The 14,423-nt window shown below is 40.3% G+C and overlaps 1 protein-coding gene across 3 annotated transcripts in view; it reads right to left on the bottom strand.

Moving 5' to 3' along the window:
- eya1 (EYA transcriptional coactivator and phosphatase 1) overlaps nucleotides 1-14,423 on the bottom strand; it is a 191,619-nt gene that overhangs the window by 167,388 nt on the left and 9,808 nt on the right. For 2 of the 3 annotated variants that reach the window (XM_073040646.1, XM_073040663.1), the window contains exons 4-5: nucleotides 10,320-10,447; nucleotides 2,986-3,057 (exon numbers count right to left, since the gene is read on the bottom strand). In XM_073040646.1, coding sequence (XP_072896747.1) covers nucleotides 2,986-3,057; nucleotides 10,320-10,443 — 196 coding nt within the window. In that variant the 5' untranslated portion in view covers nucleotides 10,444-10,447. The remainder of the gene's footprint in view (nucleotides 1-2,985; nucleotides 3,058-10,319; nucleotides 10,448-14,423) is intronic. The other variant, XM_073040654.1, reaches the window with a different exon arrangement.

Genomic DNA, 14,423 nt, shown 5'->3' with positions numbered 1-14,423 from the left:
ACAGTTAGAGTTTGGAAGGTATTTCGTTGTGGGTATCACTGAATTGTCCCTGAAAGATCATAGTTGGAAGCTTAACATCCAAGGATACACATTGTATCGAAAGGACAGGTAGGGAGGAAGAGGGAGTGGGGTGGCTCTGTTGGTAAAAAAGTGAAATCAAATTCTTAAAAAGAAGTGACACAGGATTGGAAGATGTAGAATTCTTGTAGGTAGAGTTAAGAACCTGCAAGGGTAAAAAGTAACCTGATGGGAGCTTCGTATAGGCCTCCAAACAGTAGCCAGGATGTGGGATGTAAATTACAACGGGAAATAGAAAAGGCTTTTAAAACGGGCAATGTTACAAAAGTCATGGAGGACTTTAACATGCAAGTAGATTGGAAATCAGGTTGGTGTGGGATCCCAAGAGATGAAATAACTGGCAGGATAGATAAAGGACAGTCAGTGGATGCTTACTTGGATTTTCAGAAGGCCTTTGACAAGGTGCCACACATGAGACTGCTTAACAAGAGCCCATGGTATTACAGGAAAGGTACTAGATTGGATAGAAGATTGGCTGACTAGCAGGAGGCAAAGTTTGGGTATAAAGGCTGCCTTTTCTGTTTGGCTGTTGGTGACTAGTGGTGTTCCACAAGGGTTGATATTGAGCCTGCTTCTTTTTACATTATATGTCAATGATTTGGATGACAGAATTGATGGCTTTGTAGCCAAGTTTGCAGACAATGTAAAGAAAGATGGAGGAGCAGGTAGTGTTGAGGATGTAGGGAGACTGCAGAAGGACATAGATGGATTGGGGGAATGGTCAAAGAAGTGACAGATGGAACATAGTGTCGGGAATTGTATGGTCTTGCACTTTGGATGAAGGAATAAAAACTTAGGATGTTTTCTAAATGGTGAAAATATTCAAGCATCAGAACTGCAAAAGTACTTGAGAATTCTTGTGCAGGATTCCCTAAAAGTTAACTTTCAGAGTGAGTTAGCGGTAAGGAAAGCAAATGCAATGTTAACATTCATTTTGAGAGGACTAGAATACAAGAGCAAGGATGTAATGCTGAGGCTTTATAATTAATTAGTTAGACTGCACTTGGAGTATTGTGAGAAGTTTAGGCCCCTTATCTAGGAAAAGATGTACTGGCAGAGGAGAGTGTCCAGAGGGGATTCACAATGATGATCTTGGGAATAAAAGGGTTAGCCTTTGATGGCTCTGGGCCTATACTCACGAGAGGTTAGAAGAATAAGAGGGGGGATCCCATTGAAATTTATGGAATATTGAAAGGCCAAGATAGAGCAAAAGTGGAGAGAATGTTTCCTATAGTCGGTGAGTCTAGAATCAGAGGGCACAGCCTCAGAATACAGGGACTTCCATTTAGAAGAGAGATTAGGAGGAATTCAATTAGTGAGAGTGTGGTGAACCTGTGGAATTCATTGCTACAGATGGCTGTGGAGGCTAAGTCAGTGAGTAATTTAAAACAGAGGTTAATAGGTTCTTGATTAGTTGGGATGCCAAAGGATGAAGGCAGGAGAATGGGCTTGAGAGAGATAGTAAATCAGCCAGTATGGGATGGCAGAGCAGATTCAATAGGCTGAATAGCTTAATTCTACTCCTAGTATGTTTCCTGGTCTTCCACTAACCACTTTCTAAATTTGCAGAATCGGCAGGTTTGTGTTAGTTCCACCAGTCTTTAACTCACCACCATTATAAACACAAAAGGGTATGTTTGATGGCACTTTAAGTGCATTACATCTTTACAACTATAGAGTTATAGACACAGCTCAGCACTTCACAGAAACTGGCCTCCTCACCACAGACTCTGTTATATCTTCTCATTGTCTCCATAAAGCAGCCAACTTAAATCAAAGGCCTCGCCTAGCCTGGACATTCTTCGACCTCCTCCCATCAGGCATACCATACAAAAGCCTGAGAGCATATAACATCAACTCAAAGGATGCTTCTATCCCACTGCTGTAAGACTATGAACAGTCTCCTTCTACAACAAGATGGACTCCAGACCACACAATCTATTTCATTATAACCTTACACTTTATTGCCTGCCTGCACTGCACGTTTTCTGTATTCATAACACTATATTCTGTATTCTGTAATTGTTTTTCCCATCAATGCACTGTCGTGATGAAATGGCATGTATGGGTGAAATACAAGGCAATGTTTCTCAATGCACCTCAGCAGTATGATAATAAAAAAAATCAATTTACCAATATTGTACTTCAGTAATACACAAAATGCCGGAGGAACTCAGCAAGTCAGGCAGCATTGCTGCTCTTCTCTCTGTCTCCGCAACAGTCACAACCTTACCCTCAAACTCGCTGACAAGAGAGATGCTGTTGTAGTCTGGTGGACTGACCTCTACCTTGTCGAGGCCAGAGGGCAGGTCTCAGACACCTCCTCTTTCTTACCCCTTGAACAGGACCCTACTAAGGAGCATCAGGCCATTGTCACCCTCGACATCATCAATGCCATCACCTTTGGAAATCTCCCATCCACTAACACCGAATTCCAGTGCACTGTGCCCTATCTGCACTTCTACTCTTTGATGCTGCCTATTCTTTTGTCCTTCTTCAAAACATCTTCTCAAGATATGTGATATGGGGAATTAAAGCCTAATACTGTGATTTTAAATGTATATTTAATGCATTATTAACGTAAAACACATGGAGCTGCTTCGTGAATTTAAGTCATACTTCTACCTTGTGCTTGCCAGCCATTTCATTGTTTAAAGGCAACAAAGTAAAGCAATGCTTATAATTGCATACAATTGTTCCAGGGCAGATAGAGTAAAGAAAACCTAGTTAAAAGTACAACATGAAGCAGGATTACCAATTTCACAAACATCTTTTTCTTCTCAATAGCAATTCACGAGTAGAATTTCATCAAGGGCTGGATTAGGGAGATGAAACTGATAAATTCTATCCTTCATCTGCATTGACTTTTCTTAATATATGGACGAAGTGACATTTTATCACTCGTACCTGAGAAACTGTCTAAAGACTCCTCCGCTGCTGTTGTAGCAATGCCACTACTGCTCATTGGTTCCGTTTTGACTGCAAAACAAACAGGAATATGAAACCATTTTAATAAATTAAAATTAGATTTGATATTAAGTGCAGCATTAAATATACACTTAAAAACAAAATATTAAGCTTTATTTCCCATATCACACATCTAAAGAATTACTTATAAAGACATCTGAAAGAGGGACGAAAGAGCAGACAGCAGAACCGGCAGATAGGGCACTGTGCACTACAATTTGTACATTTTTTTCCATTTGATTCTGCATTTAGAATGTTTTAAAAATTAATTGACTCAATACTTGAAGTCTTAGCTTTACTTCATCCCTTATACTTCTGGCTTTTCGAAGTTTACAATTTCTGGTAATGACAATGCATGTTACATTTCCAAAAGCTGGAAGCTTTCTAACTGAGAAATGCACTTCATATTTAAAATTCAGAAGGGCATTCCTCGAGATCACATCAAGATCCGCTGGTTAAGTGCACTAGCATGAAGTTTAGTGCTTAGCTCTGTGACCAACTAATGAGTGAAAACGGGGCAGTAGCCAGTTACAAGAAAAAAATTCATATTCCTACTTTTTCAAGAATCTGCCATTGGCTAGCTAACAAATCAATCTGTGTAAGGGAGTGCAAATTAGAATCTCATGTGTTTTCAAAGATCCTAAATGCCACCTTATAACGTAGCCCAGCTTGACAGGCACCAGATCTAACTCATATAAACACATAGCTCTCTAAAACCACATGGAAGGACTTCTTACTCTCTATAAGCAAGACGCATCCCAATTCATTTCTGGTATTTCTTAAGTTATTTGACTCAAGGTAGGAAAGAATGATGATTGTACAGTTGCCCTCATCTTGTTTACTATTGATACAACAAAATGCAGCGCTTTGGGGAGAGTGATGGACAGTGAAACCTATGGCAGCTTTCTTGCATGTAGCCATTGTGGACAGTAAGGCCAAATGTGATTCTGGTATGAAATGATCTTCCGAGGCTCACATAAAAGCACCAGAGAATTCCCAGAACTATGCTGCCAGAACACGAGTTATTGCTCCCAGACATCAGAGCAATAACACAACAATAGATGTCCCAACATTACTTTCTGTAAATTTTATGAACACATTGCTGAATTTTGCTCTTGCAGTAGATTCTTCTGTTATTGGAACATACTGGGGCTCCACGATAGCAGAGCAGTTAGCACGATGCTATTAGAGCTCAGGGCATCGGAGCTGGGAATCCAACTCCGTCATCCTCTGTAGGGAGTCTCCGTAATTCTGCCTCGTGGAATACACAGGTTTTCTCTGAGCCCTCCAGTTTCCTCCCACAGCCCAAGTACATACTAAGTAGGTTAACTGATTTTTGTAAATTGTCACATGATTAATTTAGGGTTAATAATCGGGGTTATCGGGTGCCGCAGCTTTCCATGCTAAATAAATAAAACAACGTTCAGAAGATCACTTCTCTTCTTGTGTCCACTCCAGAAGCTGGTGTATGAACTATGGACTTGATGGATTAGTTCACATCTATCCCTAAGCCAAGAATTCAAAGCCTATAAATCAAATGTTCATTTACTTTAATTCAAAGATTTTAATAAATAATAACTTGAGCTCTATAGCTCCTTCCCTCAGGAATTATGCTTAAATGCTTGTAAGAGCATCACCCTGTCCTCATTCTGCAGAAGATTATTTTTAAAATGATGGCTTTGTTCTACTCTTATGTGCTTACATCAAGTGAAATGAAGTCAAAAATAGAATGAGGTTTTATGGATTTCATTAATAAGGAAATTGATATATTTTGTGCATCAGAAGATACTCTAATGCCATTTAATGAACTGAGATGTTATGAGTTTCATCCTTTAATTTGATAAAAAAAACTAGAGTCATAGGAAAGTACACCACAATAAAGAGGCCCTTCAGCCCATCTAGTCCATGCCAAACCATTTAAACTGCCTACTCACATCAGCCTGCTCCAGGACCATAGCCTTACTATCCATGTACCTATCCAAACTTCTCTTAAACATTTAAAGTGAGCTTGCCAGCAGTTGTGCTAGGAGCCCATTCCACACTCCCATGGCCCATTTTTGTTTAAAATAAAACTGTTTTAAACAAAAAGTGATTTCTGCCTTATAAACTTAAATATTACATTTAAATGGCTCCACAGTTCATGCAGAAGAAAAAAAACTTGTTGTCCTTTGCACATAATGGCTCTGATTCCAGTGTTTCAGACAGCATTGTGAAATACTTACTCCTAACCAAAATTTCAGAAAGAGTTTTAATTCAATTGATGCTCAAAAGAAAAATCTAGACTGCATAACTTGTTAAAATACAAAAGGTAAAATTTTCATCAATCTGACTACCCACACCGAAGAAAAACAACATAATTTTTTTACTGGTAATTCCAGACACAATTCTAATCTAGAAATCTAATGTAAATTAGAGCCTGGAACAGTTTCTGCTAAAACAAAACACAGCACAGACCACTACATAACTTCTTGCCAAAAATATTAGATTTTTATCCAGTTTTTAATTAAAATCCGGACAAGGCCAAAATGCCAGCTGAAAACCACACCCAAAGGGCACTTCAGAGAGCACAAAAAATTAACTGGATTTGTGGTTTTGTTCCTGAGCCAGACCAACCTGCAGTCGTCTAGCAACCACTCAACTGCGCTGAACATAGTGAAGCTGTCACCTAAAGGGAAACTGTAAATAAGAGATTTAAGCAAGCCAACATTGATGAGTTGAAGTATAGTAAGGAGATAGAGAGCCCAGTGACACACAACAACCTTTCTCCTCAATGTCAGCAAAACTAAAGAGCTGGTCATTGACTCCAGGAAGGGCCCAGTGCACATGTTCCTTTTTCCTAGAAGTGAACTTCAACAATAGCCACTGCCATGGCTCACCAGTACCTCCATGTCCTCAGGAGGCTAAAGAAATGTTCTTGTCCCCCCTTTGACCCTCACCAATTTTTATGGATGCACCATAGAAAACAAGTTATCTGACACATGGGAAATTTGCTAAGGCAAATTCTCTGCCTCTGACCATAAGAAACCGTAGAGAATTGTGGGTACAGCTCAGCACATCAGAAGAAACTAGCCTTCCCATCACGGACTCTGTCTGATCTTCTTGCCGCCTCGGTTATGCAGCCATCGCAATCAAAGACCAAACCCACCCTGGAAGTTCTCTCCTCTTCCCCCACCCCTCAAATCAGGCAATGGATACAAAAGCCTGAAAGATCACTCTCAAGAATAAAAGAAAACCTCCACCTTCTCTCTTCTTCTATTCTCCACTCTGGCTTCTACTTCTTCTCCTCACCTGCCTATCAACTCCCCATTCTCCCTCCTTCTTCCCTTTCTCCCATGGCCCACTCTCTTTCCTATCAGATTCCTTCCTCTCCAGCTCTTTACCTTTCCTACCTACCAGGCTTCACCTATCACCTTTTAGCTATCCTCCTTCCCCTCCTCTCCACCCACCTTTTTATTCTGGCATCTTTCCCCTTCCTTTTCAGCCTTGAACACCATAAACTATAAGACCACAAGATGTAGGGGCAGAATTAGGCCATTTGGCCCATCGAGTCTGCTCCGCCTTTTCATCATACCTGATCTAGTTTTTCTCTCGGGCCCAGCCTCCTGCCTTCTTTCCATATCCCTTCATGCCCTGACCAATCAAGAATCTAACAACCTCTGCCTTAAATAGACAAAGACTTGTGCTCCACAACTGCCTGTGGCAGAGAAATCCACAGATTCACCACTCTCTGGCTAAAGAAGAAGGGTCTCAAACTGAAATGTTAACTATTTTATTCATTTCCATAGATGCTGCCTGATCTGTTGAGTTCCTCCAACTCAAGAGCAGCTTCTATCTGTTCAAAACGATTGTACTCTAGTATAATGAGATGGACTCTTGACTTTACAGTCTTGCATCTTATTGTCTGCATGCACTAGACTTTCTCTGTAACTGTAACACTTCATTTTGCATTCTAATACTGATTTCCCTGTACAAGGCAAACCAAAATTTTACACTGTACCACCGTACACTTGACACCAATAAACCAATTTACCAATTTCAGATAAATTGAACTGAAAGACTGGGGGGAGCCAACCTGTAAAAGGATGGAACGGAATAAGAGTTAGAAGGGTGAGTGATAGACTAGGCAAAGAGGGATGATAGGTAGATGCTGCAGGGAAGAGTAGAAATCATAATAGAGGTTAGGAGGAGATAGGTGAAGGCGTCAAAAAACTGCAGACGAGGAAATCTGATAGGAAAGGAAGATGGAGCATAGAATCAAGTGAGGGAGGTGGAACGGCAGATCGGAATGGGGGGTTGGAGTGAGGGATCAGAGGAGGAGTGTATGGGTGATGAGGAGATAGAATGGATAGTTGAAGGGAAAGGTGCATATAGCAGGACCACAATCACATGGATAGGATCACTACACTTCTACTTAACGAGTTTTAAAAATTATAGTGTATTTCAGTTATTTGGGTCATCGGTTAATTAGGGCAGCCGTTTATTTGGGACAACACTAAAGAACAATATCTACTCGAGATAATTGCTGAGATTCTCTTTCTTTATTTGGGATGCTGCCTCTTAATCGGGGCAGGAGACTGTTGCCAAACACATTCTGACTAGCATCAGTTGCAAGCACTTGTGCGGCCGTTAGATGCTACACCGTGCTTAAGTGTGGACAGTTTTTAAATAGTTGTATGTGTGTGTTCAAAAAGCAGGAATCTCTGTCACTGATAGTTGGCAAGAAGTAAGCAGTAGGACAATTCAGAACTGTTCTGTTTACTGTGGTTTCAAGCATTCAGGCTTGGAGATGCGAGAGTCACCCTGAGTAAAAATGAAATGATTTAATACTTCAACAAGTTAGGAACTACAAAGAAATTGGAGGATGCAAATCATTAATAGCAGTGTGTGAAGGCAGTCCATTATCTGCACTCAGAGTCTGCACTGATTTTGTTCATTGTGTACACTGGATGAATCCCTCCATTAGGAACTAATACACAGTTTTATAGTACTGTAGCACTGTTGGCAGTGTACTAATTTGTTGTGTATTTCATTTAAATACATTACTTGTTACTCAGTTTCGCTTTTTTCCTACCTTTTTAACTATTTCCATAAAACTTTGGCTAATTATGCCAGTCGCTTAATTGGGCCAAAATGTTTTGGTCCAATGTGTCCCAATTAAGCAAATTTACTGTATTTCTAGCAATCTCAAAGGTTTCATTATTAACTCATTCAGCACATGATTGGAAGGCATGATCCTGTGATGTACTGTTCTATATATTTTATATTTTGAAATCTTTAAATACATTTGACTATTAGTGATATTAGGCAAATGTATTTAAACAACTTTGTCAGAGCCAAAGGATAAAGAGTTCACCACAATCTTCTGCAGGCAAGGCCTCACAAAATCCCCTCAGAGGCCTTGCCATCACTCACAGCCAGCTCCACATGGAGGATTGATTGAGGCAACAGTTCCTGGAGGGGGGGGGGGGATGACTGTCCCCACAGGAATACATAAAGTAAGTGAGGTCAAAGAGAAAATGGGAGATGCAAGCACAGGCTGAGGACTGGACTGAACATGGATCGTGACAGTAACAATAGTTTGTGTACATATGGAAACCAGAATCAAATGTGTTAGATTCTCACAATTAGAGGACATCAAAATGAGCAATATTTAAAGCATTTAAAACAGAGAACACTACAGATAACGTCTTAAATTGACAGAAAATGCATTATAAAATTTCAATGTAAATTATTTTAACTTCACATCTGGTCCCTTGTCTTTACACCAGCCTAACATCTGGAGTACAAACCCATTCATGTGAAATATGCATTTTATACTTCCTTTGTAAATGGAGTTGATCTTACCTCAAAGAATGGTAAGTAATCTCAAGTGTGCAAATCAGGACTTGTCAATTTGAGAAGATGAAAACAATTCTTAACTTCCTAGAACCAAACTAATATTTCCTAGAACCACAAGAAACCCTTTTTTCTAGTTGCATAAAAAGGATGATTTCATGCCTGAGCACAATACACAATTATTTATTTAACCTTTGATTAGCTATAATGTACAGTGGTACAGTAAAAGTGACATTTCCATTTGGATGTTATCATTTTGCTTCATGCCGCACACTAACTTACTGAACTCTGAATTGAAAAATAAATGTACTAGTTAGGAAATTCCTTAATCTTCCTGCATCATAGGCATTTTGTACTTATAATTGAGAGAGCAGCTTTATGAACTGTTCCCAGATTTCCAACCGTACCACTCTAGCTGGTTTCTGGGATTGGCCAGGGATTACTGTCATAGCTTCTGCTGTGTAACCATCCATATGGATTCTGCAAAATTATTCTGTATTGCTCCCACAACCTAAATATGCATACAATTCAGATATGGATACCACATAATCTGCTTGTGATAGATGATGTCAGTCGAGCAAAATAAGCAACATTATAACTGCAAGAAAGGAATATTAAAAGATTCTGATGATGATGCTAGATCTATTGTAACCATAAAGTTTTTTTCAAGAGCTTTCCACAGGGAAGGTAGAGAGCAGCAGCAGGCTCAGCAAGCTTACTACTTTGCAAAGAATAAAATGGAGGAACGGAACAGGTATAAACACAGAACTTATAGAATATATTATGGTTGCAATTGTGTTATTACTCTACAAATGAGAATTAAAAACAACAATGTGGACAATTGGTACAGTTGAATTTTGCTTCACTAAGGTATGACATATTCTATTTTCTCATTAATTAGACAGTAGACTCTACTTCCATTTCCCCTACATTGTTTATCATAGCTCCTGAATTTACTTTAATACCTTTGGGTGATGGTCACAGCACGCATTCATGGTGGTGAGCACTTGGGATACACAACATCTTGTTCTAATAACATCTCTGCTGTCATGTTGCAATGTTATGTTTCAAAATGTCTAAAATGCTATCAGAAAGTGTACAAGTAATATGTAGAATAAGGTGTGAATGTAAAAGGAATCAATTCTGCTTATTCAGACTGGACTCAATCGACATAGAAGTGGACTGAAATTCTCACTTCTATCTTTGCTTTTGTCTCCTTGCCAAATGAAGGATCAGGAGATGTATTACTTCCATCAGATAATTTACCCCCACCTGTTTCTAAGAGTCTGATCAAAGGGCACTTGGATGAAAGTAAATAAAATTTTCAAAAGTCACTTATAAAATAATTGCACATGAGAGTTGAAAGCAACTATCGAATGAATGAATGTCTGATACCCAATTTCATAACAAGTACTTCAAACATAATTGAACACACTCACCTTCTGTGCCATTTGGTGTCATAGAATTGTTATTAATACAAGAGTTGTCAAGTTTTGGACCATTGGGAGACTCACTACTTCCACTTATTCGACCTTGTGGGCTTGCTAGATCCTGCATTTCCATAGACCTATAAGTAAGAAATACACTTAGTGCCACGTTATTAGGGATGCCTGTATACCTATTTGTTAATGCAAATATCTAATCAGCCAATCATGTGGCAGCAATTTAATGCAAAAAAGCATACAGGCATGGTCAAGAGATTCTTTTGATGTTTAGATCAAACATCAGAGTGGAGAAGAAATATGATCTAAGTGACTTTGAGCATGGAATGATTGTTGGTGCTAGATAGAGTGATTTCAGTATGTCAGAAACTGCTGATCTCCTGGGATTTTCATGCATAGCAGTCTACAGAGTTTACAGAGGATGGTGTGCGAAACAGAACATCAAATGAGCAACAGTTCTGCGGCGACACATGGCGACGTTTTCGGGCTGCACACAAACTTCTAGATATATCTCTTCTGAACTACTATTGCTGCAATCTGCAGCCTGTATTTTCCCTTTAGTTAATGTACTTTTAAACTAGCTTAACGAACTAGCAATTTCACAATTTTCTGAAGGACTTGCAGACTTAACTCTCAAGCATGCAGGTATAGCACTTTAAGCAGAAGAATGCACTTTGCCATGATCAGAAGAGGGGAGAAGGGGAGTACTCTAAGCCAGACTGAAACACTAAGGTATAAGACTTCCTCTACTCAATATCTTGATAGCAAATGTATAATCGCTAGAGACCAGGAATGAGGACTTAAGGGCAAGATTGGAGGAAAATGAGAGATTGCTGCATTCTATGTTTCACAGAGACATGGCTAACAAGCTGGGTTCAGTGATCGGACCAGAAGCTTCTTGATATACTGGATGGACCGGACTGCTGATTCAGCGGGGGTCTATGTTTCGTGATAAACTCTTCGTGGTGCTCAGTCTTGTCGTACTCTTCTTCTCCTGACCTGGAACATCCAATAATTTAAGTCCCAACCATTTTACCTACTAAGAGAGTTCTCCTTCATGATCCTGACTGCAGTTTGCAAACAGCCAAGGGCCAATGTTAAGCTTCCTTGAGAGGTACTGAGTGCCACCGTCAGCAAACGAGAAACGGTCTACCCTGGTCCCTTTCAAATCATTGTCGGAGACTTCAATCAGGTTGCTTTGAGGAAATCTTGCCATAACAATCATCTACATATGACCTGCAGTCCCAACAAGCTCAACCACTACTATACTACCATAAGGAATGCCTACTCTTCAATCCCTAGACTGCATTTTGGGAATCTGATCATTTGGCAGTCCTCCTCCTAACTGCATACAGGCACAGGCTAAAGACCAAGCCTCCAGAGACAAGGACAACAAGGAGGAGCAGAGGAGTGGCTATGCAATTGCTTTGAGTTGGAGGTCTAGGCCTCAAGAGCTCAGAGGATCTGAAAGAATACGCCATAGACTTTATTAAACTGTGTAGGAGTGCGTCGCCACCAAGTCATTCAGTCTTCCCCAACCAGAAGCCCTTGATTGACCATGATCCCTAATCTGCTGAGGGCCAGGTCAGTGGCATTCGGGTCAAGTAAAACATAGCAGGTCCAGGTACAATCTCCGGAAAGCTATCTCACATGCGCAGCGGCAATTCTGGGCCAAACTGGAATCACTGAAGGATATTCAACAGCTACAGCAGGACTCGAATGCCATTACCTCCTACAAAAATGAAACCAAGTGACATAGGTGACAACAAGGATTTGCTCCCAAGTGAGCTCAATGCCTTTTATGCTGGAGGAACTCAGCAGGCCAGGCAGCATCTAGAAGAAGATTCCAGTCGATGTTTTGGGCTAAAACCCTTTGGCAGGACTGGAGAAAAAAAGCTGAGGAGTAGATTTAAAAGGTGGGGGGGGGGGGGGGGAAGGGCAAGAGAAACACAAGGTGATAGGTGAAATCTGGAGGGGGAAGGATGAAGTAAAGAGCTCGGAAGTGGATTGGTGAGAGAGACAGAAGGCCATGGAATAAAGAAAAAGGGGGGGGGGGGTGTGGACTACCAGATGGAGGCAATGAGTGGACAAGAAGGTGAGAGATGGAAAAGTGGATGGGAAATGGTAAAGAGGGGGTGGGAGCATCACTGGAAGTTTGACAAATTGATGTTCAAGCCATCAGCTTGGGGGCTACCAAACGAAATATGTGTTACTCCTCCAACCTAGGTGTGGCCTCATCATGACAGTGGAGAAGGCCATGGATGGACGTATCGGAATGGGAATGGGAAGTGGAATTAAAATGGGTGGCCACTGGGAGATCCCGCTTTGCCTGGTGGACGGAGGGTAGATGCTCGGTGAAGTGGTCTCCCAATCTACAGCGGGTCTCACTGATATACAGGAGGCCACTCCGGGAGCACCGAACACAGTACATGACCCCAACAGACTGACAGCTGAAGTGTCGCCTTTTCTGGAAGGACTGTTTAGGGCTCTGAACGGTATTGAGGAAGGACATATAGGGGCCGATTTTCTCTTGTCTCCAAAACATCAACTATTTATTCCTCTTCATAGATGCTGACTGACTTGTTGAGTTCCTCCAGAATTTTGTATAAGCTGCTCAAGGTTTTCAGCATCTACATCGCAACTGCAATATCTTCTTTCTTCCCCCTTGCTTCACCTTGATATCCCCAACACATTCCATATGCCCATTATCCCTCCTTACTTGGCTCCACATATTACCCATCAGTCTCTGTCTCCTCCTCTCCCACCAATTCCATCTGCCTATTTTTTCCTCCTTATGTTTCCATTTTCCCACCCATCACCTTCCAGCCTCTTGTCTCACCATTCCCCTCCCCCGCCTGGCTCCATCTGCCTTTCATTTGTATCCCTTCCCCCTGCCCCACCTAATCTGCCTCTACTCTATCACTGTTTCAGTCCTCCCTCTCGGTCCTATGTTTTAAACAGCAAGGAAGTGACAGAGCGCAATTTCTAGACAGACTGTGAATCTGAAACTGCATTCAAATGCTGCACAGCTAAAATGCTTTAAAGTTATTGCTGTGCTCATCATCCATGTCAGGTTTTATATTCATTAGAAAATAATTTTAGCAAAGAGTAGAGAGGCAGTAATCTTTCATCAAAATTTGAATATAAATACCCCACACACACAATGTGATGAAGGAGCTCAGTCTTGACAAAGGATCTGGGCCCAAAACATCGACTATTTACTCCCATCTGTAGATGTGCTGCCTGACCTGCACACATTGTGCGTGTTGCCCTAGACATCCAGCATCTGCAGAACCTCTTGTGTCTATAAATACCCAATCCATGAATCAGGATTTCAGGACATTACCCAGAACAGAAAATATTCAAAACTTAATATCATTGTGATGTGTCACAAACTGACAATATTTCACCACCTCTTGTTTGAGATTTCTTTTCCAACATTTCTATTTTATGCTTCGCTTAAAATACCAGTTCTGGAAATGTCACGATTTTGCAACACTCTTATGAATAATTTCAGTTTGAATCTCATTTTAACTTCAAAATTAATTTATTTTATTTAAGACCAATAGTATACCAGTAATTAAACATTCTATGAAGTGTAAACTTTCTATAATTACTTTTAATTGAATGAATCACACATATTAATTTAGTACAACAAATAACTAGAAAAATACAGAATAAGCGTACAAGCAATGAAGCACTCGTGTATGTTTACACTGGCAAATGAATTGCTCCTCTGTTTTTGTTAATGCACGGCATATTAAAGCTCATTGTGCTTTTTCATTTGTTTGTTGTTGGGATTGTATAAAGCCCATCCAATTGAAAGGGGATAAGATTTGTACTCATTCCGTTTACAAATGAATTAGACTAGTACGTAGGAATATTAAACTTCTCATTTGATTTCAGAAATCATACAGTACTGAACGTTTCATCTGAATATTTTATTTATGATTGGGCCACGTAATGCTGAAGCAATGGAGTAGTTTAGTCCATGAGGTAAACACTTTGCATGATTTTAATTCTGTATTACAAAAAAGTGGTGGCATTCTCAGCTCTGAGTCAGAGGTTCCACTCTAGAATTTGGTATAGGAAAATCTAAGT

The sequence above is a fragment of the Hemitrygon akajei genome, chromosome 1 (assembly GCF_048418815.1).
Source record: "Hemitrygon akajei chromosome 1, sHemAka1.3, whole genome shotgun sequence".
NCBI lineage: Eukaryota > Metazoa > Chordata > Chondrichthyes > Myliobatiformes > Dasyatidae > Hemitrygon > Hemitrygon akajei.
The sequence above is the reverse complement of the archived record's forward strand: the minus strand, read 5'-3'. Positions and strand labels throughout refer to the sequence as shown.